Source organism: Lagopus leucura, unplaced genomic scaffold (genome assembly GCF_019238085.1).
Source record: "Lagopus leucura isolate 7727_CA_CO unplaced genomic scaffold, USGS_WTPT01 Super-Scaffold_1, whole genome shotgun sequence".
Taxonomy (NCBI): Eukaryota; Metazoa; Chordata; class Aves; order Galliformes; family Phasianidae; genus Lagopus; species Lagopus leucura.
Genome location: NW_024962250.1, coordinates 10,950,825 through 10,978,140, shown reverse-complemented (window position 1 = coordinate 10,978,140; position 27,316 = coordinate 10,950,825). Strand labels below are relative to the sequence as shown.

Genomic DNA, 27,316 nt, shown 5'->3' with positions numbered 1-27,316 from the left:
GCAGCTTGTCATAGAGATACTACACCCCTACAAGTGGTATAGGGGCACTGATTGTGTGTGTAGCACTTGTATATACTATTTCTTGGGATTTTCTCTCAGTGGTCTACTAATAGACTCTTCCTGGTCCTAAAGCTTGGTTTATAGACTCCACCAAACTATAATCTAGAGGGAGAAAATTGAACATCTGCTTCAGGGAGAAAGAAAAAAAAAAAATACATTAACTTGTAAATCATCTGTTTAAACAGGGAAGGGAGACTGTGGTGCAGAGAATTCATGGAGAATAGTTCTTTAAGGGACAAGGAAGTACAACTGAATGGCAGGGGGGCATGTTGCAGTAGCTAGTGTGGGAAGTGATTTGTTAGCGTGAACATTCTAACGGGGGCTAGGGGGGAACAGAGTGGTTTGTTGGTTTTTGTTGTTCATTTGTTTTTAAGACTGGGGGAGTGTAAGATGGGAGCTCTGATGCTAGTGAAGAACTGGGATTTGGATACTGCTTCCTACCATGTGAATCATGTGCTGTTGTGGGAGGCAGATCTGGGTCCTGCTGTATTTGTCTGAGGTCTCCCTGGGATATTCTCGGCATTCTTCCAAGGTCCAGCCCCAGCTCTGCAGAAGTTGGAAGTGCTCATGGATTTTTCCCAATCTGTGCTCAGTGCAGAACTTCTGGTGGCACTGAGGCATGCTGAAACAGTTTCCTCTCTTGTATGCTTCTCTGGGGAGCAGTTTAAAAGCTTTTTTTGTATGTAAGGAATTTCTTGAAACTGCTTTGTTCTTGTGTGGTTTGGGGGAAAAAAATGTAATTAACTGAATTTGTCCTACTGTCTTTATTGTTCTTACTTAATGTTTCCCATTCAGAGTGAGTCAGAAGATGATTGTGAAATCTTTTGTCTGCTAGATCAGTGTCTATAGATATGAGCTTTTCTCTGTTGACCAGAGCAGTGGAAAAGATTTTTGTTCTATAGAATTATGAGCTTAAAAAAAAACAAACAAACAAACAAACAAAGTTTTTCTTTATACTCTGATAATTGTATTTTAGAATAATCTGTCCTCCCATTTCATTTTGGTTCTCAAAATATTGTAGAAGTGAGTTATTATAATAAATTTTTATAACATAAAATTAGGCTTTTGTTCAGAAGACTTCTGGCTCTCCTAGCAGAGGTGGTTCTACACCTACTGGAACCAAATTTAAATGTTGTCCTGATTAGATTGACAACTTGGAGAAAATGTAGTAAGTAGCAATGTAGTCCATGTATTAGTATCTACTAATATTTTAGCCTAAACATCATTGAAACTGGAAGATACAAAAACTGTCTTTGGAAAAAAAAAAAAAGTTGCAACAGCAACAAAAGTGTGCCAAGAACCCACGTAACCACACCACCTCTTTTTATGGAGGTGGGCAGTTGAAACTGGAGTAACTATTGTCTGGTGTGAGGGAGCTTAGCAGGAGGTTTCTGGAGTATGGAAGATGGCTATGAAGAAAAATGACAGTATGGTGAGTCTGTGAGAAGCTAAAGAGAGACTTGAAACGTCTGCAGCTCGATGCCAGCGCTGGCTGGAAAGTGTGTAGGACAGCAAGGAACAAGGGTGTTCAAAGAAATGAGATTTTATAACAGTGTTTGCAAATCAGCTGAGTTGCCAGGAAGAACCATGTCAATAAGGCAAGTCCTCGACCCCAAGATCTAGTCCCTTGAAGTGGTGATTTAGACTTAGTGTCCAAGTCAAGAGTGATCCAAGTGAAATGCTTACCTCAAGGTGTGAATCTGGCTACTTCATGCAGCAAAAGCTCAATCAAACATTGTTATTATTATCAACACTGTTGTTAACTATATGTTGTACTGAGAAATGCTCCTGCTGTTCTAATAACTGCTCTGACATGATGGATGGTGCTGTATAGATAATATGTAGATGAAAGAAGCCATTAGAGAGAGCTGAGCAAACAAGTGTCTCAAAATAATAAACTAAACTTAATGAAATGTCACAAACAACATCAAAATGCACATAAAACCAAAACTCCAATCCCCTCCAAGACGCAGCAAAACAAACCAACCAACCAACAAAACCCTCCAGCTAATAGAAAAGGGAATGTTGTTGAGTTAAAACCAGACGGTAACGCTGCAAGACAGTAATGCAGCATATGTGTCCCTAGCCATGTGTTGGTTTCCTTTATTGCAGTAAAGCCTGAAGTAAATTCCTGGCCAGAGAGACCTGTGTGAAAGAACTACTGAACTGTGAAATTCCGCTTCTGGCTTGACTTTCTTCATAAGAAAAAAGACCCAACTATTACAACAGCCAAATTAATCTGTAAATCTTTGTCACCAGTGTAATTAATTTCATTGACCAGAACCCTTAAGTCATTACACAGGGCTCTGTAGACTACTGGAACTTCTATATTCTCAAAGGCAAACAGGAAAGCTCTGTGAAAAGAAAAGCCAAGGCAAGGAGGCAAAAACTTCAAGTTACGTAGCAGTAGAATTTGTGTCTAGGCCCGTGCCCCTATGCCTTGGCTTTAGTTCCATCTGCTAAACTGCACTCTATGATTGAGGAATATAGATAAGGGGCAAAGAATATCTATAGCCTTGTATTTCTCATTCAAAAGCAGCAAGATGTCAAGCAGAGCTGTCCAGGGGCAGGTCTGAGGTATAGCAGAGTTTGGGGTGGGGGAAGGGGGTGGTGGGCTCTATGCCCTCTTAATGAGTATTTTATTTTAAAAATAGTTATACTATGGGATTTTGTTTATGTATTTTATCATCTCTTTTAGTCAAATGAAAGGAATGGTTTTTCATCTCTTCTTGAATTTTTGTCGTATGTGGAGCTACAAATAGATTCTCCCTGAGCAGGACCTACTCTAGCCTTATTATCTGCTTTTTCAGCTGGGTATTTTGACTGGCCTGTACTTCAGTTCCAGTGGCTACAGTGGAGTGTCAGAGGACAGTAGTATCTCAGAGGGTGAGAATTCTTCTTACACACTTTTTCCGAACACTTGTTGCCAGCTATGAAAGGACCTTGGTTTTCAAACCTTTTTTCCAAGCCTGGTTTGTTTCAGTTTAGTTTTGTTTACCATGTAGGGGTTTTGAATGAGGAGCCAGAAAAACAGAAAGGAAGACTTTGTGTTTGCTACAAGGTATATTTTTGACAATTTCCTGATACATGTTGTTAGGCAATTTGCAAATTCATATCCTTGAATTTGCTTGGAGCTGTTGGTAGGTACTGGGAAAATGGAACTGTAAACCAAACACTTTGAAGCTATTATGTCTGTATAATGAAATAATCTTCTCAAGGGGGAGAACTGGAAACATGAGTTCTTCTATATGCTCTGTTTGTAAGTGTTATACTAAGTTGCTGTTTACTTAATGATATGCCATTTGACCCCAAGTGGAATCTGAGTGTGTGGAATGTGTGGGACTTAGCATGCTCTGCGAGAATTGATGGCCACCATCATTCTGTGACTTGTAAATCAAAGCACCGGCAGCATCCCATCAGACCTTGATGCCTTTAGCTGTTCAAACTTAGGTCATGTAACTTACCAATAGCTTCACTGAGTTATCTTCCTTCTTTCCAAATGTTCTCCAGTTACTTGCATTGCTACTATATAGAGTAGCCCAGGTACCAGGTAGCTGCTGAGTTTCAGAGCAGCTTATACAGGGCCTGACACCACCTTTTCTGCTGCCACCGTGTGAGTACTTAGGTCGTCCAACATTGTTAAAATGTTGGGCAATTTAGAAAGGTGTGTCATACATAAATCTTGTCTAGAAGAAAATTCTTCCTGTATTTTGAAGCTTGGTTCTTCAACTTCATTCTTGGAGCTTTTTGAATTATAGTCTAGTTCAGTTTGAGATTCAGCTAAGCGTAAGAAAATCAAGATGAGAATGGTTCAACTTGTAGTGTAGCTGGGAGGCTATAGGACACTCATCTTTGGGAAAGCTAGGTTTGCCACGTATAGTACTTCAGTCACCCTGTAGTCTGAGGTGCCTCCAGCTTTGAATGGAATGACCTGGGGAATGTCCCTGTGGGGCTATCTTTGCTTTCCTGCCAGACTGTGCAGAGAACTTGCTTGCGATATTGAGCTCCTGTAAAGCCTGTAGAAAACATGACCTAATATTTACAACTAAGCTAACCACATCTAGGGTGAAAATATGAAGTGTGCTTGAGAGGCTTTCCAGTGAGACAGGACTAATAACTCTTTACAGTTCTACCCAGCCAATGGTAAATTTTGAGTGCCTGTTCTGACAAGTCCCCTGGCAGAGATGAGTCATTCCTAGAGGATAAACAGATCTGCCCAGATATTAGATTCTGATTTGTTCAAAGGTCCTGAACAGATCCAAAAGTCAGAAGAAAAATGGCTTGGCAGAATCACAAAGTATTCTCCAGTGTTCCTTGATGTTTAAAAAACAAAAACAAAACAACCTTGAAGTTTCACGATTGCTCTCCTTACCCACCACACCATAGCAAAGCTAGACCTAATGCAGAGAGCAACTTGAGCAATTTCAGCCACCTAAGGCTTTGGGCTTTCCTGTTAGGTTTCCACGCAGATTAAAGTAGAACAACACAGCACAAAGCAGTCTTCTGTGTGCATGCCGTTACTAGATCTGCCTTGGCCAAAATTCCATATTAGTACTTTTTGGATAGGCTGAGTCAGAGGCAACAGCTGCTGCTGCTGAAAGGATGAAAAATGAATCTGCTGCAAAAGGCTGATTAGTGAACGAAGGAGGCCTACCAGGACAGAGCTTTAAAGCAACTTGGCTAGCATAGGGATCTTCTCATGCAAGCATAGAAAGACAGGGCTTCTCTCTAAACTCTAAAATTCTGGGTTTCTGCCTTCTCTCTGGTAAGGACTACCTCAGTCAGTGCCAAGTCACAAAATGAGCTATGGCAGAATTGGGGTTAGAAGGAAGGCCTGGGTAAGGAGAAGCCCAGTGTTGTGTACTGTAGGTTAGCAGTGACTTTCTGAATTTCACCCTGTGCTGAAAGGGGAGCAGTGTAGTCCTACAGCTGCTAGTGTTACCAGCCGTGTGGCGTATTTCATCTGGGGTGCCTCCTTGAGGCTTAATTGCAGGTCTCTTGTCACGTGCTGGTTGAGATGAGTTTTGCTTTGCTGCGTTGTTAGGGTATGTTGCCTTCAAAGAACTGCCCACTAAGCATCAATAATGGTATTTATTTATCAGTCAGGCAGGTCAGCACAAACCAGTTGTCTCTGCAGTCTCAGAATCTAGTCCTCAAAATCAGCATGAGCACGTGGTAGTTACTTTCTTTTCTAGGTTATCGTCTCTCATTGGTTCTGCAGGTGGTTTTCCTGACACCAGAGAGCATAGTGTTTGTCAGGCATTTATCCTAAGAAGGGACCATTGCTATACCCAGATGGAAAACTCACATAGGAACTGCCAAGGAAACAGCAGGGTAAATGTGCAGATTATGTCTGAATTATGAGCAAGTTTTAGGTTTGTACATTTCTGGAAGGAAATAAGCAGGGTCAAAGTGAGAAAGCAAGGCTGTGGGAAGATCTAAGTTGGAGTTTAAAATTAGTCCCAGTAATCGAGGACAGTGAATGTTACATGGCTTCAAGTACCATGCTAATGCCTTTTCTACTAAATCGCCTCTGCGCAATAGGTGCCATTACTGCCTGTTCCCTTTTTGAAAGGATACCAAATTATTTTGACAATTCTGTTATCTTTTTTAAATAATGTTTTTCTTTTTGCAATGTAAAACAAGATTTAGAATTGAATGAGCTGCCAATGAGAGGAAAGGAGACAGCTGGCAAGTTAACTGCCCTTGCCCAGTGTGGTGAACACTTTTGTGCTCATCACATTTCTTAGTGAAATTTCTTAGAGCTTCAGTCTAAAGCCTACGTAGCTTTCTTAGGGGCTCCCCCTCAATCAAGAAAGAGAGGAAAGAAAATAGAACCTAGCTGAGTGTTTCTCATGCAATTGTGAGGGTTGAGGTTTCAAGATCAAAACTGTGGATTCTGCGGATTGTATAAGGTTGTTACAGCACTTCCTTAATTTCCTTCTCCTAACATGTGGCAGTAATTATAGGGTGGCTGGAAGAAGGCACAGGGAGGCCGGAAGTGGCCTTGGAAAATTTGAAAAAAAGAAATGCATGTCACTTGGAAATCTCCATTGTGCCACTGGGAGAGCAGATCTCTTTGTTAGACTGACTGCTCAGAGCCACTGTGCTGCTGACTCCAACTGCACCCCAGCTGCAAGTTGTCGCCAGCTGGTTCTTTTAGCTCTGGATTTTGTCCTATTTTATCTAGTCTAGCATGCAGTGAAGTCCCATGTTTTGAAGGGAAAAATGAATTTGAAAGACACAAAATAATTTTTTATTTGCTTGAATTTTACTGGGGGATTTGTCTAAATGAAGAAGAACTGTCCAAGGGGCAAACATAGAAAGCTCTATTTTGTATCGAGAAAGTCTGTAGCAGCCTCAGAGCACCAGTGGAAGCTTCACATAGCCTAAACATTTTGACTCGAGTAGAATGTAAATAGAATTTGCATTTGAGATCAAGATTTGATGCCAATGGTGCTCTTTTTAGGAGAGAGAGGAGCCACTGGAAAAATATAATCATATTTATAATGGAAAGGAAGACAAGACCCATAATTAATGTGGCATTAGCAGGCTTCCTCCATGGTTGACTAATCACAGCTGAGTGTTAATAAGCATAGAGTTTTTTTAAATACTGTTGTAACATGTTAATTAAGATAATTTGGCTCCATGTGTCTCTTGAGTTACCAGATGGTGACTGCATTGGTGGAAGGCTGCAATTAGTCTTTTCTTTCTTCCTTTTTTCTCCCCCTGCCCTGAAGAAAAGGCATTTGGGCAACAGGGAAGGAAGAAGAGGGGAAAAAAGTAAAAGGCGGCTTTGGCACATACAGGATGGCTGTGTGAGCGCTCGTCTAATTGTATGGATGTGTGGCTGTATGATTATGTATACGTACATGTATATGTATAATCTCTGCTTTGTTTCTTTCTCATTTAGCCACATTATGACATTAAGAAAAATAAGCCTCTTCTTCAGAATGTGTCTTCCCTAGGGGAACTGTATTGTCCCAGTAAAGGTTCCTGTCCTGCTCAGTTTGATATTCTATCACTGACTTAAAGCAAGCAGCATGTGCAGCTGGTAAAGACAGAGAGCTGACTTTTTCAGTGAGCTTTGGCCTCTGCTCAATGCACTGAGCCCAAAGGAGAGTTATGTTTTGCAGTGTGTTTTTAGGAAGGCTTAAAATATTTTAGGGACAGGGTCGACTAGAAATGTGTGTGCTCACAATAGAGGCTTTTTATTGACTTCTGCTTCCTGTAAGTAGCATATAAAGGGGTTCTTTAGCCTCAGCTGTTGTGACTGGGCTCTGACAGCAGCTGCTGTCTCGGGTTTGCCCCTCTGGGAAATGACCCATCTGCTCATGTGCTAGAGAGAGCCAGTGTGCTGGAAAGGAGAAGGTTCAAAATCTGTTGCCTTGGTTCCTGGCCCCATCTCTGTCAGAAAAATTGCAGATCAGTGAAAGTCTTGGCCATCTGATTGTCTGTCTTTTATGGTGCGCATGTTTAGCCTCCGGCTAGAAATGCTACTATTTCTGAGGGGCAGAGGCTAGCTTGAGCCTGGGTCTCTTTTCAGGTGTTGTATCTGTAGCTTCTGTGTGTATAGCTAAAAGATGCAGGCTAGCACAATTATGAGCAATGTGGAAAAAAATTCTTGAGGTCAGCAGAGCATGTTTTATCTCTACCTGGAAGACCTATCCATTTGTTAGGGCAGAGACTTTCTAATAACACACAGTTGTCTACTGCAGTTGAAGTTAATTTTACTTGGGCTAAAAACAGTCCCCAAAATGCTGGATGTTGGAAAAGGGTTGCATCACAAGTACAAGTCCCTGAGTACAACCACAGAGCAGATCATTGCCGAGCTTCTTAGAGCCAGCCTGCCAGGGGAAACTCCAGACCATGTGGCTCTCTTGTGTTCAGCACAGACCTGCTGTTACCTGCAGTGACTTTTATCCATGAAATTCTTGATGAGCCATTTCCTGGCCTAGTATTGGTATTAATCTGAACACGTGGAGAGCAGTGCTGGAGCAGCAAGTGTGTAAGGGGAAACTGCTGAAAGCTTTTCGGTGCATCCAGGCAAACATGACTGGATGGATATGAGAAGGTATTTAGCACTCAGAAATGGAGCTGTTTTCTGACTTGCTGGAGTGTGTGGGTGGAGGTGACTGGTTTTTGCATTTACCGTCTCATGCCTTTCCTAAACACATCCCCTTGTCATTGCTTTCTCAACAAGAAGCAAGATGCAGCAGTGTGATCAAAGCCTATCTAGGTGCTTCATCTCTGCAAACCAGCTGCCTGGGACATGGTTTTGCTTTGGCATAAGATGGTGTTTATTGACGTAGCTAGCTGTAAAGAGGGTATGAACTGACACAGGTTTGCTTCTTGCTGAAATTAAGCAGCTTCTTTCAGAAGAGGGTTCTACAAGTTTTTTCTGCTGTTCATAGGCTAGTTTTTGTGCTTTTTAAATTCATCACGTTGTTAGGTATGGGTCTGCCCCTACCATAGTGATGTGGGAGGGTATGAAACAATCACTTATCCTGGGGGGGGGAGGGGGGAAGCTTAAATTTTAAAAAGCAACAGGTTTTGACTTGCATGAGAACTTGCAGTTCCTCCAGTTAGGTATCAGCTGAGGCTGAGGCACTGCAGTCTATTGCAAGCTCTGAGAGGCTTGTTGCCTTTGTTGTTGCTCAAGAAGCTGCTAAGTGAGCTTGGCAACTCTGACTGGTTACCTACTGCTGTGGCTGAGGACAGCAGTGACACTGATTATCTGGTTGGGTCACGTTCATGCTTCTCTGAATACCAGTGACAGAGGTTGGGAATACATCCAATAAATAAAGAGATCCAGGAACGGGCAAAGGATGGGTTAAATTGTTTCCTTATTGGCTTACCAAACAACCAGGAGATTAGTGCAGAGGTCAGGTAGTGCCCTGCTGGTAATAATTGAAACTCTGAAAAGAGAGAAAACAATGTCTCTTCTGCAAATAGCAAATACAGCCAGAGCTCTTGCTAGCAAATTCATTCAGTGGCTTCCTAAGGCGAAACTAATGTTTGGTGCCACTCCTGAGTAGGATCCAGCACTCTGAATTACCAGACCCTCCACAAGCCAAAACCAGCACAACTGCTGCTCTCTGACTTGCACTCCCAGCCCTCCATCTGGCTGGCTGCATCAGGCTGTCACATTTGTATTGTATAAAAAGCGTTCTGTAAAAAAGGCGGCTTGTGGATGAACTTAAATAATAATTGTAAGAAAAAAAGAAAAGCTATTGCTGTAGGCCAATTCAGGGCACTAACTGGAGAGAAACAGTGAACTGGCTCTGTTATTTTCATTGTGGTGTTAATTAAACTTGAACCTCAGGTCTCAGGTCCTGGAGAAAGGCAGCGTCTGCAGAAGGCTTCAGCTGGTGTTTCTGCCCACCCGTTTAATTGGCAGGACCCAGGTTGAGAGGAGTAGAGGAGGATTACTCTCAAGAGTGCCCTTGAGACTGGGGCTTTTGAAGATCCTTGCCAGCAGCTAGTAACAGCTTTTGCAGCTCCTTCTGTCTTACTGAAATGATGCGGACACACAAATTATCCAACTTAAAAATCAGAGGCCTCTACAGCCGGGGCAAGTAATTGGATGATATCCCTATCTTGTATTTATTTTGGATGCCTTACTAGAAGTGCAGTTTCTATAGCTAGTGGAGAGTCCTGCCTGAGAGAATAATGATGGCCGTGTTTCAGAGAACCAGAGGCTTGTGGAGAGGCGCTTCCTGCTGCTGCAGTATTTGCTGTAGCAAATAAGGTAAATAGGCAGAGGCAGAGACTGAGGCCAGGAGGGAAACTCATCTGTGTGACAGGAGATATAAACAGAGACAAAAAGGGAAGGCAATCTTCCTTAAGCTGCTCGATGAAAATCCCACTGTAGGAAAGCCAGTATAGCACAAGAAAGTTAGCATAAGGCTTCTGAGAGAGAGAATAGCAGCTGAAGCAAATAATATGGCCTCTAGTACAGGAACAGTTTTTAACTGGGTGCTTCTGTGTTCTCCTTCACAAAACTGTTTGCTCACCAGGTTGGACACTTAGGCACTGGTATGAAACAATCACAACAGGTTTAGCCAGACTGTCCAGGGGAGTATGCATCTTGTTAGACCAGGAGAGTGTTTTTTGTCTGGAGGATGTTTTTCCTCTGAGTCTTTATAACATCAGTTAAATGGAATAAATCTTGAATATGAGGAAAAAGAACAGCTTAGCATCTCCTGGTCTACCTATAGAAGGCAAGGAGATGCTGACAGATCTGAGCTGGGCACTTGTTAAAGGAGCCAGCTGAGGAGTTGTCTTCTATCCTGGCGGTGGAGTTTTGCTTTGCCTGGTATCAAGGGGGTGGGGAACTGCAGCATGTGAATCTGAAGGCTGGGCAGCAATCTCAGCCACCTCTCTTAAGAAAAGGACTAGCTTCCTGCTGGGGATTGCAGAAGTCACATAATCTCCCCCCATGCTGTTTCCAAAATGCTTCTCAATGGACTGGTAAGTATTCTAAGATGCCGCTATGAGGATTAATATGCTGGAACACACATGTAGTTGTGAGGAGCTGACATGAGGCCCAGTCCTGCTTCCTCTTAAAGTTATTAGAATTTGGACAGGATGTAGTATGAACAGTAACTTTGATTAGTCAAAACTCTTCCTGTCCTACCTTTAGTGATTTTTGTGCCTTGCTGTGGAGAAGTATAATAAATTTTACTATGTTCAGTGCATAACATCCCTTTGTTGAGCAATGTTTTCCTAATCTGTCCACCCACATAAGGTGAGCAATGCAGTGGTTTGTTATCGCTTAGTTACAAACCTAGTTACGCACTCCAGCAGATGATGATTAGTATTTGTCTTCTTGTAAGAATGTATTGCATTGAGGAGGTTTTGGTTTTCATCATCTCTGCGAGGTCAGACTGCTCAGTAAGGGAGGTGAGTGGCTGAAATACAATTTGAGCGTTTGGTGCAGAAGGAGATGTAAGACCCCTGCTAGGATCTGAGAGATGATGCTTATAAAAAGAAATGAAAAGAGTGCAAAGACCCACAGCTCTGGTGAGATGCCTTTATATCAATGCTGCCAGAGTATACAGAGTCTGCGCTATGCAGGTCGCTACTGTGGAGTTTTCATACATCCGTGGTGATAGTCTGGTCATATTTAAGTATATTTTAATTTTATATTGTATGTGTAAGTGGACTGTATTGCACTTGTTCCTTAACACGGTAGTCTGATCATGCGTGGGTTTGGGAAATCTGCTCATGTCTGAATTCTGCTCTTAGAGATCAGGGCTCAGCTGTGCCTCTTCTGTGTTTTGTATACATTACTCCCTCACTGTCATCCCACAAAGTTATTTTCTTGCATCTGTGGTATTGCCTGTGTTTGGTTCTGTGTAGCATTTAAGTTGTTAGGAGCACTTTGTAGCGCTGTCTCTGGTCAGAGCTCAGGACGATGGCTTGGCTTCAGCGCAGCCAAGCTGTGGAAGATCCATTTCATTCTTTGGTGATTGGGTTAATCAATTTGGCCTTCTGACGTCCTTTTTTTTGTCTCCCAAATGAAGCCCAACACAGCTGCCTGCAACCCATTGCAGCTGCCTACACGTCTGGTCTAAGAGGAAGCAAGTGGGTATTGTTGAAGCCATGAGTGAGGAAGCCTGTGAAGGTACCAGTGCGATGACACTGCTTGTAGCTACAACAGAAAAGCAGTTCCTTGCAGCACAATGCAACACTGCTTGTTGCCAAGTTGCTCGCTGTTATCCAAAGAACAGGTTAATGCTCCCTTCAAGGAGTATGGTATTTTGTCACGTGACGTAGACACAGAAATGGTGCTTACCATTTGATTTGATAGGAAGCTGGATGGAGGTTCATACTGGCACAGCATTTTTTTCATTCACATATTAAAATCTTGTCTTGCATTTTCGTGGGCAATATATTAAATACCTAATATTTTTGGAATAGCATCTACAGAAACTTCAGTACATGATTTTATTTTTGTCCATCAAGCAGTTGCTTTTTCTCTGAACAGAGTTCAGTGATGCAGAAAACGCTTGGTCTTTTCATCAGTTATCTCCTGCCTGCTTTCCCAGCCCTGTGTGTTGGCAGAGAACCAGCTCTCAGGAGAGGTCAAACGTCAGCACCTCTTAGAAACTGGGCTTCGGGGAGTAGAGTTCTCCCTTCTTTGTGCAAAAGACTGTGATGTTCAAAACCACTGTCCCCTTGCATCCTTGGATCATGACAAATGATGGTGCTGAGAACAATTGCAAGCCTGGGATGTTAGTAATCCTCTAAGTTGATAACTTCTTGACTTGTCTCTGTTTTTCCTCAGTGCCTGGCACATGTGTTTGTTTCAAGAAGTCTCATAAACTCTGGAGTACTTCCGAGAACCCTGTGTTTCAGGGAGAGAGATGATGATGCTCCTCTGTGTTTCTTTGTATTTCAAATAGAAACTATTGACATTGAGAATCTAAGCCCTCAATGTTGGGGAGTATGTGGTTACAATATCTGTTCTTAAGTGTCCCACAACTTAAGAGGAATTTTTGTAACCTTTTGGGAAGCTTCAATGTATCCACTGTATGCCACCTGCCTTTGAAAACTTGCAAAGAGTGTATCTGGGTATGCTGGTTTTGCAATGTCCTTCCAAATCTGTCCTGCCCCAGCTGGGTCTGAAGTACTGAAAAATTCTCCTCCGTTGTTTAGTTGGTGTGGCTCAGAAAGCATTGGGCAGTGTGCCAAGGTAATGTTAGGTTGAGGCTGGGCAGCAGCATGCAAACCTCACTGAAGGTTGAAAGCACAAAGCCTGGATGGGAATGGGAGCTGGCAGAAGGACTGGGGCAGGTTCCTTGCTCCCAAACCTTGCACTGCCCCTTCACAGCATGACCGTGCTCCAGGCTGCTGATAGGCGGCTCTTCCCTTCTGCCTGTGTACTCCACCCATGTGTGTGGCCAGGAGAGGCCTGTTCTGTCAGAGTGAAGGTGTCTTTTTTTTGAAGTGTTTGTGGTGTTCTTTGGTGTCAAATGCCCTCAGGAAGAGGTTGGAGGAAAAGGGGGTGACTGATTCTGAAGCACTCATGGATGGAGACAGCTCTAGGTCAAGGGGCTGAGCACATAATGAGCAGCTGCCCCTCTCCTTTGCTGCTGAGCAGCCTGTGGAGATGGTGGGCAGCAGACCAGTCTGCAGTGGCATACCTGCAGATCTGAACCTAAAGCACCTGCACAACGAAGCCAAATTAGGGCCCCATGGGATTGCTTATGCCGTGGTATTTGCAGGCCTTTGAGAGTTCCGCTACGGGCGTATGTGAGTCCCTTTTTGGTTGCTAGCTGATTTTTGCAGATAACTCATCACACATGGGTGACAAAGGGAGCTCTGGCTGCAACTGGAGAGCAGAGACCATGTGAATGCTGCTGAGAAATAGCAAGCTTCCTTTGCCAGGTTGGGCTGAGCTGGTTGCTCCTCAGCCCTCTGAACAGCAGCTCTCTGGCTTTACCAGCTTAAGATTTGATTTTAGGGTCCTCAACAGAATGTATTGTTCTGTGTGACCCTCTACAGCACCCAAAGGGTCAAGCTTCGTGCAGGAAGCTGTGCTAGCCATGTCTCCATATCTCATCTGCTGGCTAATGTAGGCCTTAAAACAGAGGGGCCAGCAGCCTATTGGGCTCTTCCGGAAATGGGAAACTTGTGTGCATGTGTGGGAAAGTTCCTGCTGGTGCGAGGCAGCGTGGCAAGGGGCTCACATGGCCCCTAAGCAATTCCAGATGCCTTCTGTGGCATCAGACATGTGCGGAAGCTGTCCCTGCTGCTGTGGCAACGGAGGTTTTTCCCACAGCTCTCTGCCATTGCTTGGAGAGGTACTTGCTGTGTGGTTGAGAATATTTGTAGTGCTCAAATGGGTCCTTGCAATTTAGCAGGAAGCACCTCTGTCCTGTAAAGTGCTTAGATGTGAAGTGTGTGATGAATCTGTCACTCGGCTGCATTGGATGGGCTTTCAGTGAAAGCACGTTTTAGCTGTGTAAGGCAAAGAGTTAAAACCTTGGTTTACAACATTGGAAATGGTCACAGAAAAAAAAAATAAACGTAGAAGCTGCAAATCAGTGTTCAGGAGGGACAGGACAGTGGCTTCTCTGAAGCTTATTTAAGAATAAATCTCATCGAGAACAAAGTTTTATTGAGAGGCTGTTTCTTAGACCCCTGTTAACATTTTCTCTCAAAAAGTAAATTGAATTGCAGTTATAAAGCTGGCAGAACTCATACCACAGGGCTTTTGGCTTCACTCAGCACTTTGTCTTGGGTTTTACTGGCATTTACAAGGCATTGCCCATGATGCCTTCACACATGTGATTAGGTTCAAGGGTCACTTGCAGCAGTGTAGCAGATTTTTCTGTAGTGGAATGTACCTCCAAAGTTTTCTCAGTCTTCTTAGGCCTTGCACTGAATCCAGTTAACTGAAGCTTGCCCAATTGGTTTCTCACATTCAAGGATTAGGGGCAAGCCTGGATAATTGCACTGTGGTAGAATAGAGTTGGTGGGTTGCTTGGTTCTCCATGCCCCAGAATACATCTGGAGGGGTGTTTCATGTGTTTTCTCTTGTGAAGCTTGAGAAGTTGATCCAATGTTACAGATTTCTCCCTTATAGTCAGATGGGTGTGTGGCATGAAGACGTACGTATTAAGGCTGTTCTGCAATCATCAAGAGCTGCCAAAGGAGATGAAATTCTGAGAAGCACAAACCTCCTGTTTCTAGTGCAGTTTCCTCATTTTTAGTTTGTTTTTATTTGAATAGCTATTGAAAATTCTACGAGAAACTTTCTCACACTTAGTATGTCTGTGTCTATTAGGATAGAGGAGATACAAAGAGAAATGCGAAGCGCTTTCAGCACTGCAGACTTCATGTAGATAAATGAGTGGTTTATGTTAAAAATATCTTTGTAACTAGTTGGTTTTTTTTTTTTAAATGGGCTAGAAAATGTGGCTCTAATGCAGGACGGTATGTAAAATCAGGGATTGTAACTTCTGGGTCAGCTCTGTACCTTGACACTGTACCTGTATACAACAAGGTCTTTGCATTCCTCATTCATTTCAGAAAAAGGTCTTGCCCTTCTTCCGTATGAGGTTTGGAAGGCTAATCAGAGATCCTGGCTGTTCACTTCAACCCCCAGTCACTCATGAAACTGCTGTGGGGAAACGGTAACATCAAGGATTTTCTGGGCCTCTCTTATGCAGGATTCCTGTTGTAACAAACTTAAATGTCACTGTGTGAAAATATCATCCATTCGTTGCCTGCCAACTAGATTGTATGGCTGGGATAATAAGCTCACTTAGCAGTCACAAAAGACATATCAGAGGTGAAACTAAGCAGTATCTTTTGCTGTTGTGGGACAGTCTTTCTTCTTGTTTTTAGTAGTTTCTTCTCAATTTAGCGAGTGTTCTTAAGTGGAAGTTAATCTATGTGCAATATGCAGCAGACATCTTCCTCTGAGACAACTACTATGATGCTTTCTCTCATTTCCAGATTGTCCCCAGCCACCACAACCTGAGAATGGAGGCTACAAATGCCATCCTAGTCCCTGCAATGACCCTCTGACTTCAGGCAGTGTCATAGAGTATCTGTGTGTTGAAGGCTACATGCTGAAAGGAGACTATAAATACCTGACCTGTAAGAATGGAGAGTGGAACCCTGCCATGGAAGTTAGCTGCAGACTCAGCCCGGGTGAGTACTCATTTTATTCAGCGGGACATTCAGAATTACACTGGCCTTTACATTGGCTTTTCAGATTCACTTTAGACAGTGTTGTGCTGAAGCAACCCATACTGCTGTGCTTACTGCTTCAGCAGTTTTCTAAATGCTGCTCACAATCATAGCTCTTTGTCAGAAATGCCTCTTCTCTAGCTGCGCATCAGATGCTAACTCTGGAGTCCTTCCTGCAAAGAGAAAGCCTATGGAGAGTAGTATAAAGCCAGGTAACTTGTTACTTAGGTGGACACTTTCTTTGACAGCTCTCATCTCAGAAACAGGCGAGGCCTTGAAACTGAAGCATTTTCCCTGCTCTCCATTTTTGCTCCTGATTGGTTTGACAGTGCATCTTCCTCAGTGGTGTACCCTTCTGTCCACGTGTATATGCATGTCAGTACACAGACCTGATCTCCTTCTTTGCAAATTAACTAAATGTTGGCCTCCTGTGGCAGAGAGCTTCATGGTGCTACTTTACACTGTACTGGCAGGAAAAGACATTGCTGACAAATGGTGTCTGCTTCTCTCCAAATCAATGTGGGCAGTTTTTGTTTTATGGTTTTTACCAGTTGAATGGGATTTCCTTCATGAAAGGAAAAAGGTAGAAAGGTTTGCAGGAAAATTCATTGTACAGCTCCTGTGTGCCACCTGCTTTTCTGGATTTAAAGCATGGGTACTGGATAAAGAGAAAATCCTTTTTCTCTTCAAGTTTGGCCTGCTGTTAGAATTTAACTGCTCAGTCACCTAGAGTCAGTAAGATGCGTGCAGTCTGAGGTTATGTCATGTAATCCACAAAGCAGAATGTGTTAACTTAATCAGAAATAAACACAAAAGCTTGTTCAAGGTCCTTTTGGAGCTAGCTGCATATCTGAAAACTCTAGAACATCCTGTCCTGTCCCAAACACACTATCAGTATCTGTCACGGCCACTCCAACAGCTCCTTCCTGTGACGTATAAGAAAGTGGGACTGGAAGTTCACCTGGCAGCAACCGGATCCTGAAGAGGCTTTTAAATTCAGCACAGGCTTCCTTTCCCCTTGCTGCACCCAGGCGGCAGAAGAAAGCTTTGCAAGTGGAGCTCTGAATGGTGTTCCGGCACAATGGCACTTGGTTTACCTCAGGGCTAAAGGAATTGTGTTGTGATGAGATGCAGTCCCTCAGATTTCTTTAACATCCTGTAGGTTTGGTGGCCTTAAAATGTGTGGGGTTTCAAAAGCCTGGCTGAGTGATAAAGCTATTGCTTTCACAGTGCTGGCTTTGAAACAATTGCTCAGTCAGTTGAGGTTTAATGAACAGGAGTCCTCCGCAAAACAAAAAGGAGGAAGACTGTGGAAAGAAAATGGATAGGTCTTAAGATGATGGATGATGGGTAGCATCTCTCTTGTTCCATACACAACAAATGAAACCCCTGGCAATTATCAGCTATTTTCTGTAGCTCTGAGCCTGTCAGCCTCACAGCCTTTTGGCAGCTTCTTGTGAGCATCCTGTTGAAATCTGAGGTGGTGAATATGCTGAGCTGTACTCTGTGTGGTGAGTACTCTTGCGGAATTGTATATCAATTCTGAATGTAGAGCACTCCTGTTTGCCTACCTTCTTCCCTGTCAGTGTATTTGTAGTGCCCTGAGTAATCTTGAAAATGGAAATACTTAGTCTTGTTTACCAGAAGGAAAAATGTAGTAGGTGCAGTTTTGACTTGGGGACACTTCAAGCTACTTTTGAACTCGTTTCAAGAAAATTTTCAGAATAACTGAATCCGTAAGTTTTGTCCTAAAATAAGATAAAATGCTAACAGTCTTTCCAAATTACCTGCTTCAGGTATACCAGTCAGGCTATACCCAGGCTATAGCTTAAAAACAATGGTCCTCCAGCTTTCTTGTTTGCTCTCTTTCCTCTTTATCTCTGTATGATAATTATTTTGCAGTTTGTCAACTGTTCCCCAGAGAATGTGATAAGTGTAGCAAAAAGAAATTGTGGAATTGCATAGGTGGGAATTTCCTGAAATGGACAGTAATGTTTGTTGATGGAGTTCTGAGGTGTGTAGAGATCTAACAGAGACATAAATTAAGGACAGAGACAGCACATGTGCGGGCAATTATGTGTTCTAAGGAGGTGAAAGAACTAGCGTGACATTCTAGGCATGACATGCAGTGCTCAGCTATGCCAGCTCCAGGCCCTTCTCTGCCAACTCCTAATATATTTGTGCCTTGCAATGGACCTTTAGAAGTCAAAATGTTTCTTGTACAGTCACGCAGCACAGATGAGGAAAGGGCAAGGGGGGGATAATGTGGACAGAGTATGTGTATCTAATACTGAAAACTCAGTGTCTTAAAGCAACAGCTCCCTTCCTTCTCCATTTCCTGCAGTATGTGTTTGTGTGAGAAAGAAATTGAATACTTCTGCATCTCAAATAATAGCAGACCAGGTGACTTCCACTCCCTTTCTTTGAGAAACTGTTCAATTAGTCAAGAAAATCCATTATTTGGAACTTTTTCTGTTGTTTGGCCTTAGAATATCCTGCTTTTTGTGCTAGACAATTGCTGACCTTGGTGGTGACATCAGGACATTTTTTTGTTTAGCTGTTGCTCAATCAGATGTAAATATAACATGACCCTTACCACCACTCCCCCGCTGTCTGTATGTGACCAGCTTGCATCCTCTTTCTGTGTGTGCCATATGTTTTTCCAAAATACCCTTATATGTGCATGTTTTGTTTCATGTTTCCTTTGCAGTTGATGGAGAGGGATCAGTTTGAGCCCTGAAGGATGTAACTGCTCTGCCTTGACTTTACCAGAAACTTGTGCTCTTCACCTTTGCCCCCAAAAATAGCTCTGGAAAGAAGGCAACATGAATGTTACTCGTTTCCTACAGTAGTAATGTAAGAGAGTGAATCAGTTAGTGTTCCTCTTGATTTTGCAGAAAAGGACTCCCCGCCAACGATTGGAGTACCCACGCTATCCATAGTAGCCTCCACAGCGAGCTCTGTCGCTCTGATTCTTCTCTTAGTTGTGCTGTTTGTGTTGTTGCAGCCAAAGCTGAAGTCGTTCCATCACAGCAGGTAAGTGTAGCTAGGGCTTAGACAGGCTCCAGAGTATTTTGTTTCTCTGCAGCAGAGAAACTCAACAAGGGGCTTGGTTTGGGCCTTCATTTTACTTCCCTGCCCTACTTCTGCCCTGTGAGTCAGGGCAGTTCCCATGAGAGGCTATTTTCAGTCAGAAGCTTCGGGTAAACTAGAACCTACATTTGGATTACGAAGGGCAGGTTGGTGACAAGGCCTGGCAACAGTACAGTCTAATTTCCAGGAAAGAAGAGGCAGTGTTCCTGTGTTGTATCTAAGCTATTGTTCTAATAGACTGTAGATCTACATGGCTGACTTCTTTTAGCCTGCTGCAGTGAGCTACCTGAGTAGGCAGAGGGCTGTCTGGGTTTCACAGCCTGGCCTCACTGCCTCCCTTCTGTTTTCCCAGAAATAAGGTGCCTGTGTATGAATGTTGCGCCCCACACTGCTGTATTCCTCAGATCACTGGCACCTCTGCCCCATGATCCTCCAGCAGTAGTCTGAAACGCTGGCCAGCAATACCCATCTGCACTCACTTTTCTATCATGCCATCTAATTAGTGGTTTCTTTCCCTTTTTCTGTGGCCTTAAATGTTAAAAGTTATAAATCCTACTATTGATCAATCTCCCGTCTCTTCTAGCCACGGGTAGTTACTGAAGTAGGTGTCTGGGTATATATGCATCTCCCCAAGTCTGTCTAAGTGGTCCTATGGTCCTGAATCCTGCAGTACTGCTGATGATGTACATGTGCAAATATGCCATGGTTGCTTGTGCAGGGAGGAGAGCCCTCCTGGCCTAAGTCTGTGGATGAGAGAAGGGACCCAGCTGTAACACTGCTGCCAGCTGATGTCGAAAGTGTCACTGTGGAGTCCTTCTTCACAACAGATGAATAATATTTCATAAATAGGAGCAGAGATGTGCCTGTCCAACACTGGGGGAGGTTCAGGGGCCAGATACAGGAATTTGTCCTTTTCTGCAGAAGTCTAAACCAGCATGGAAAATACAAATTCAGTCTCAGGACTCTGACCCGTTGACCTAGGTTTATCCACACTGTGACAACTGAAAAGCTATCAGACCTACCTGTGCTAGCCAGTTATCTTACCAATAGCATAGGTAGCAGAACAGCATTTGGTGTTTCAGAGCAGAGCACTATAGCAAACTGAAATCAACAGTGGTCAGAGTTTTCTTTATCTGCAGACTGCAACAGCAGAGGCCCTGATTCATGATCTTTGTCAGATTTAGCCATTGAGGCAGGTGAGGTGGGAGACAGTGTAACCTTCGTCACTTCGAATTACAGCCCCAATCATGTGTATGGCAGTTCACAGTAGAGCTTCAAAGCCATGCTTGTTTAACTTCAGTAATCCAGCATTCATGTTTGTAGTGAGCATTATAATTTTGCTGTGGTGAAGGTGGGAGGCTACCGGGGTTCTTGGTAATGAAAACACATATAAAATATAAGTGCTCAACTTTTCTCCCCTTTTTTTTATTTTGAGGCGAGACCAAGGTGTGTCTGGAGATCAGGTCTCTATCATGGTGGATGGTGTCCAAGTGGCCTTGCCATCTTATGAAGAAGCAGTGTATGGCAGCACAGGGAACTGCATTCCACCCTCGGACTCCCGGGTGCAAATTGTGCTGTCAGAGGGAGCTGGGCAGAACGGAACCAGAGAGATGCAGCAACAGGACCAAGGGGTTCGCAGTAGCCTTGATAGAGAAGATGAAGCCCCCGGACACTCTGGACTGTGTGAAGCTAGTGGTTCTCAGCGTTCTGAAACTGTTCTTGTGCATCAGGCTGCTACCTCTTCCTGGGTAGCTGGGATGGCTAGCAGTAGACCTGTACAGAAAGAACTCCAAGACTCAGAAAGCAGTGACATACAGAGCCTTTTATCACTCACTTCCTCTGAGGAATACACAGATGGTACGTGACTTGGGCAAGGAGTGCGATATGAGACTCTTAAAAGAGTATGCTGGGGTTCATAGAGTCGTAGAATGGCCTGGGTTGAAAAGGACACAGTGATCAAATAATTTCAATCCCCCTGCTACTTGCAGGGTTGCCAACCACCAGATCAGGCTGTCCAGAGCCACATCCAGCCTGGCCTTGAATGCCTTCAGGGATGGGGCATCCACAGCCTCCTTGGGCAACCTGTTCCAGTGTGTCACCACCCTCCGTGGGTTCTGTTTCGCAGTCTTGATTCAGCAAGATTTGCAGAGGAATGCTGACCTCAAGCATCATTGTGCAAAGGCAGTAAAATAGCTGCATTTATGCAAAACAAGTGGGTGGAAGTGGGAGGGTATGCTTGAAATACAAAGCCCTTGTAATGTTTAAGCTTCTTCATTTTTAGATGATTTTAGTTAGCAGCTTACTATCACAGTACAGTGGGTGCTGCAGCCCAAGCATGTGGGAAAACACACAAAAACACAAGGAATGTGTTTGAACTTACTGTACAGAGCAGAGGTGCAAATCTTTTTAATAGTTAGAGGATCTTGTGTTCTTAACTTCACTGTTCTACCCTGAAGCTGTTACTTTACAGTGGCAGAGCTGGTGTGAAGCTGCAGTCTAAGATTGCTTTTGCAGAGATTGCTGTGTCTTCAGACAAGAAAAGATGTAACTGGCTTGTAGATAGCTCAGGATAGAACTCATTTCTGTGGTGTCAAGCCCTACAGCCTTAGTAATGCCATCCAGAAGCCTTGCAAAGAAGACAATTAAAGGAGATTTCCATTGAAGGATGGAAGTGGCAACATGTAACGAGATGGGCATTAAACCTCCAGTATGTAAACAATGAAACCTAAAAGTGGTGCTTACTCAAAAGAGTCCACAGCATACTTATCACAGTGTGTTACCTCTGTGCTGTGTCATGTTCTGTCACTGCCTGGAAACACATATTCCTTCTGATATAACTTGCACAATAACAGGTTGCCCTATACAGCAAAAAGCCATAAAGCTTGTGCTTATGGTTCAAAGATAAGGAAGCTGCAGGTACTGGAGGAGTCAGATAAGGGCAGGTGTTATATGTGTATTCTCAGCCACCCCAGACATAGCAAGAAACTACTTGTCTCAGACATGTTGAAAAACTAAGAGTTTGATGAGGTCATGGGGAAAAAAGAGAAGGAAGTTATTACCCTTCCCTGCACAATACTGAGGCTTTAGTGGGAATGTTTTTTTCTTCTTGTGGGACTTCCAGTTTGAGAGGGAGGTGGAGGAAACAGGACAGGCACTGCTGGAAGCCTGCCAAGACAGTTGAGGGTTGGGAGGGAGTTGGGTTTAATCTGGTGAAACATGAAGTATAACTTGACAGAGTCAGATTGGACACTAGGAAAATATTTCCTGCTAGGAGGGCAGTGAAGGGCCAGACATCTGAGATTTTTTAAGACTGGAGGTGATGATGGTCCTGCTTGCATAGGCAGGTTGGCCCTCCAGAGGTCCCTTCTGCTATGCTACAATAACAAGAAGAGTGCTGTTACCACATAATGGAAATGGGACCCTGTCTTGCAAGAGTAGTTTTTATGGTGTGTGTTGAATGACAGAAGTTTGACTTTTTTTTTAACTTTGTTTCTCTCCCCACCATTCAGATATTCCCTTACTGAAGGAAGCATGAGGCCTGCTGTACGTGTCTAGCCTTCTCGCTCTTGGATTTCTTCCTTCTCCCCTCCCTGCCTTCAGGACAGAAGCACTCTGTGCAGCCTTCCCCATCCTCGCGAGCTGTGCCCTGGATACCTCTAAGCAGAGATGCCCTCAGCTGAAGATCCAAAGGATGTCGCCAGGTTGCCTCCTGGATGCACCAGTGAGGTTGGTGCAGTGCTGGCTTCCCCATTCCATATGCATCAGAGACTCAAGGAACGTAGTGGATTTGAGCTCTCCTCTCCTTTTCCCCAGCCAGATGTTTGACAGCAGTCTCTGAAGAGCTGCTCTTTTCTTGTGCCTTTTTCCTCCTCACACCGGCTTGTTGCAGCTTGGCAGCCTCTCTAGCCCTTCTGTTGCCCAGAGAGCAGGGGCTGAAACCATTTGCTCTCCGGGTGCAGACAGTTTATATATACATATATATGTTATATAGGCTCTTCTTCCTCTTTATAACAGAGCAGGACAAACCACCTCACTGGGACTGACACTGGCCTGGAGAGGGATCCCAGGTAAGGGGCACCTGTAATATCTAGGAGCGCCTCAAATGAGATAAGCTGCGAGGCAGCTTAGCTGTGCAATAACAGTGGAGAATTGCTAGAGTACTGAAGGCTGAGAAGTCCAAAACATAGGAAAGCCCTCTGCCCCCTTTTCAAAACACACCTCTACAAGAGTCCACTCCTGAAAAATTACTTTTGTCTCCTTCCTTCACTACTAGTGCAGCCCACTTGGTTAATGCTGTGTTTCTGGAGGCTGTGACTGGGACTGTACTGATAAAACCACTCTTTCAGCTTTGGTCTGGTGCCAGAGCAGCTCCTGATGTTAGATTATGGAAGAGCCTTGGGAAATGGGAACTGTGCAGAAAGCTCTGACTTTCTCTGAATTGGTAGCATTCGTTTTTAGGCATCAGGAATGGAGCCAAATTTGTGGCCCTGCTCTTCTGAATAAGCTGTGTGACTTACAGAGCTTTTCCAATGAAGGTGGTTCTGCACTAATGCTTAGATTCCTTTGGTCAGATCTTCAGGCAGAGATAATGCTTTCAGATGTAATCTGGAAGCAGTTCATGTGTTTGAAATTGTCAAGAGTCCCAAGCTACCTTCCCAGCTGCACTAGGTATTTTGGTATATGAGCCCTCGGTACCTTCTAAGGGGCTACTATATAGCAAGTGTCTGCTGTTGTCTCCTGATGGGCTTCAGTGGGCTCACAGAGAAGGGCTTGTTCATTTTGGCTTGGGGTCAATAGCACTTACAAGGTCTCTTCTAAGTACAACACAGGTGGCCTGTTGCTGCAAGAGAAGGTTGGCTACACTGACCAGAGGATACCACAGCTTAATCCTGAACATAAATTGTGAAGATCTCTTTAAGTTCTGGCAGCAGGGAAAAGAAAATCCAAAAATATGGGTACCTCTGCTCCCTACAGTTACCTACAGCAGGTCAGAATATCCTGGTTGCTGTTAAGGGGACTTCATTTTTTTGCAGCAAATCAACTTCATTTGGGGTAGGTGATCCAGTCACAGATCTGGGCTGCCTCTTTAGAGGGATGGTCTGGAAACTGGGTTCCATGGAACTGGTTTTATCAGGAAAAGTTGGCTTCTTAAATGCAGGTATGTTGTCATAACCATCCTGAAGTAGCCAGAGAAGTATGAGAAGTTGTTGAATTTTCATTTGAGTTGAAGGAGCAAAGTGCCACAGCCTTATATGTCAGGTGGCAATGAACAGGTAAATGGGGGTGCTCTTTGCTGCTTTGCTTTTGTTTTATGATCCTTACTGTCTTCATCCTTGTTGCTCCAAGATCATGCTGTCAGACCACTTAGTAAAAGCGACATAACACCTTAAAAATAAAATAATATTTGCTGTGGCTTAGCTCTGGTTCCTGGAAGTGGGGCTTGGCTGCAGTCTGGCCCTGCACCTGCTGTTTCTGATTAGCTGCTTAATCCTATGGCAGCTGGGTCAGTGCGTGCCTGTGGATGGAAGAATCATTTTTTCCTCATCCCTGTTCAGAGGGATATTAATAATTTAAGAATGCAGGATTTTAAGTTTCCTTCCCTGTTGCTCACGTTATCTTTCATTAACATGAGGACTTGATAAATCCAGTTTGTGTGGTTTGGGTATTCTTTTGTTCAGTTGAAATGATGAAAATCCCGTGTTATTTTACAGTGGGCTGTTTTGTTTCGTATTCAAGGACTGTAGAGTGATAATGTTTACACATCTGTTATTGAAATTTTGGAAAATAAGAGTGGAAGTGTTTATGTTTAGTTTTCAACTCCTACCTTAACAATTAAAATTGTCTCTTTCACTGGTTTTTATCAGGGCATGTGGAGAGACTGAGCAACTGCAAGGCTGAGGGGGAGAATATGCGACTTTCCTAAGTCACGTATTTTCGAAGAACTAACCAGCTCAGAGCAGGAGTTGCTCTTAGATTCTTAAGGACCTTCCTACTCAAACCTGAGCAATCAGGGAGTAGAAGTTAGGCGTGTGCTGCCTTCCTGCAAGGAGCAGTCCTTTTGGCTCAGTACCGGTTTGGTGAAAGAACCCCTTAATGAAGCTGGAAGCTGATGCCAAGGCTGACCTTGTGCTGGATGATTGCCTGCTCAACTAGCAGAAAGCACGTACTGTGTGGTCCTGCCTCTGCTCTCTGCTGTTATAAAGTAAGCAGCTGCCAGCTTAGGAGAAAAAAAATTCCATTTGGGTGGGAAGAGAAGGAAGCTGCACAGAAGAGGGAGTGCTTTCATTTTGTTTCACTTACAGAAATTATGGAAATCAGCTTTAGTAGTTGGGAAAAATAGGCAGAGGTAGGAGGAAAACAAGCAAGCATAGGTGTTGTGATCAGGCACTAACAGTTAGCCTCTGTTGGGCTGCGTGGGCATGAAGCAGGATCTCCCAGGATGCTTTATATTTTCATATAAAAGAGGGTAGAATGGTTCTGGGAGGAGCCTAAGCAGCAACTGCTTGACAACTTTTTCCAAATGGGAGAGGGATTAAGGACTCATTTCATTTACTGGTCCACGAGTGATTGTTACTTTTTTGTTCTTATTTCCAATTTCAGTGGAGGATTGGGAAGGCCTTGGGACAGAGGTTTAGGAAGATTAACTAAACTGAAGAATCCTATCTTTTGTTCTGAGAGCAAGGGCTGACATGTAAGGATCCCTCAGCCTGAGCCCTGCTCTTGCAGGGTGTTGGTCATCTCTGAGAGTGTCCCCAGGATTGCAGTCACAGGGAGGTCTCCGTGTACTGATGGGGTGTGTGGGGGACTCAACCTCACAAGATGCAGCATGGTGGTGTCTTGCTTTGGTTTCTTTTCCACCTTTTTACCCCCTACACCTGGAAAAAAAAAATGCAGAGGGAAATATGTTTCTTATTTAATGCCCCTGATGTAATCATCTTACATTGTGTCACTTGTGCTTGGCCCCATGAAATGCAAGAGCATTAAAATGAATTATAGTGGAAGAATAAAAATAGCACTTTTTCCTTTTTTTTTTTTTTTTTTTTTGGTATTTTGAGGTCCAGTATTTAAAAAATAAAAGGGCAAGTCAAAAATTTGAAGTACTACGTGCAATAGGAAAATGGGGACAATTGCAAGGAGCAGAGCTTTGAGGGAGCAGCAGGCTGGGCTGCTGGAAGTAACCACATGTTAGTTAAGTGACGTACAGTGCAGAACAGGGAATGCAGGAAGGGATTGGGGTGGGTGAGGAAGAGCAGTGGCCAATAAGAGAAGTATGCTGCAGGCTAATGATAGCCAATGCCTTCATGACCAGGTTCTAAGGGAGTTGTGCTTTGTCTGGATTTAGCAGGCTTCTAGGCTTGCTGGATAAAAGTATTAATGTACAGCTAGTAGGACACTAAGATCTCCTTGCTGACCTTGGAACAGGCTTGCAAAGCCTGGTTTTCATGTTCTGATAGCAGTTGTTCTACAGAATCTGCCTTTTTATTCTCTCCAGATATCAGATTAAATTGATTTCACTTTCTGGTTTCTGTATATAAATGCAATAAACCCCTATCCATTTTCCACATTGACCTCACCCCAGCTTCAACCTTCAGCCCTTCCCACAGAGCTACACACTGAACTTGTTCTTTGAGAAAACCTTTCTTTGCTGCAGAACTTTATTTGAAAAAATTATTCTCTATGAAATGCTTTGAAACTGCATAGAGGTTTCTTACAGCGGGCTTCATTTTAAGGCATATTTTTATACAGGAGATGAGCCCTCCTCCAGTCCTTCACCCCTTCCCCCTGCCCTCCCAGCCAGTTTGGAGCAGGGTGTTTCCCACACAGGCCCTACGTTCAGCACTGCTTCAGGCGGATTGCTGCAGGTTCTCTACACATCCATGCCCACCAGAGCAGTCCTGATGCTTTTGCATTTCTTTTTCGTAGGCTCTGCTTTTGCTTCCATCCTGGGGTAGGCACAGACAGAAGCAATGGAGTTGTGCTGGAAAACGTTTCAGTTCTGATTCTCAACTTCACTTTTTTTTTTTTTCCCCACTCAAAAAGAACAGAAAGCTAAGTTGCCAAGGAAGCAGCTGTGCTGTGGTGTGGTGGGCAGACTGCTGGTAGCTGCTGGTGCGAATGCAAGGAGAGCTTGGTTGCCTTTGGTGCATTAATCTTTTCTTCTTTTCCTATATGTGTTTGTTATTTTTTTTAATTCTGAATTGCACCACTATAGAATTATTTGCAGAATGGTACTCCATATGTATGTGGGATTAAAAACAAGACCATAATTGATGCTGTGCAGGATGTCATTCAATCAGTTCTATTTTGCTTTATTTTATATATATTTTCTGGTATCCTGTACATTGCGGTGGGTGTGAAGATAGTATTTTAATATTTGTACAAAGTTTAATTTAATTGTTCTCTGTATATAACTGCATTTCTAAATTAAAAAAAAAAAAAGTTCTTTTGAAGTGAA

At 43.5% G+C, this 27,316-nt stretch overlaps 1 protein-coding gene across 5 annotated transcripts in view; it reads left to right on the top strand.

Annotated features, from left to right (window-relative positions):
- Positions 1 to 27,316, top strand: part of SUSD6 (sushi domain containing 6) — a 76,589-nt gene extending 49,273 nt beyond the window's left edge. For all 5 annotated transcript variants that reach the window (XM_042869352.1, XM_042869342.1, XM_042869361.1 and 2 more), the window contains 4 exons: positions 15,532 to 15,729; positions 18,666 to 18,804; positions 20,297 to 20,718; positions 22,371 to 27,316. In XM_042869352.1, the coding sequence (XP_042725286.1) occupies positions 15,532 to 15,729; positions 18,666 to 18,804; positions 20,297 to 20,718; positions 22,371 to 22,396 (785 nt within the window). In that variant the 3' untranslated portion in view covers positions 22,397 to 27,316. The remainder of the gene's footprint in view (positions 1 to 15,531; positions 15,730 to 18,665; positions 18,805 to 20,296; positions 20,719 to 22,370) is intronic.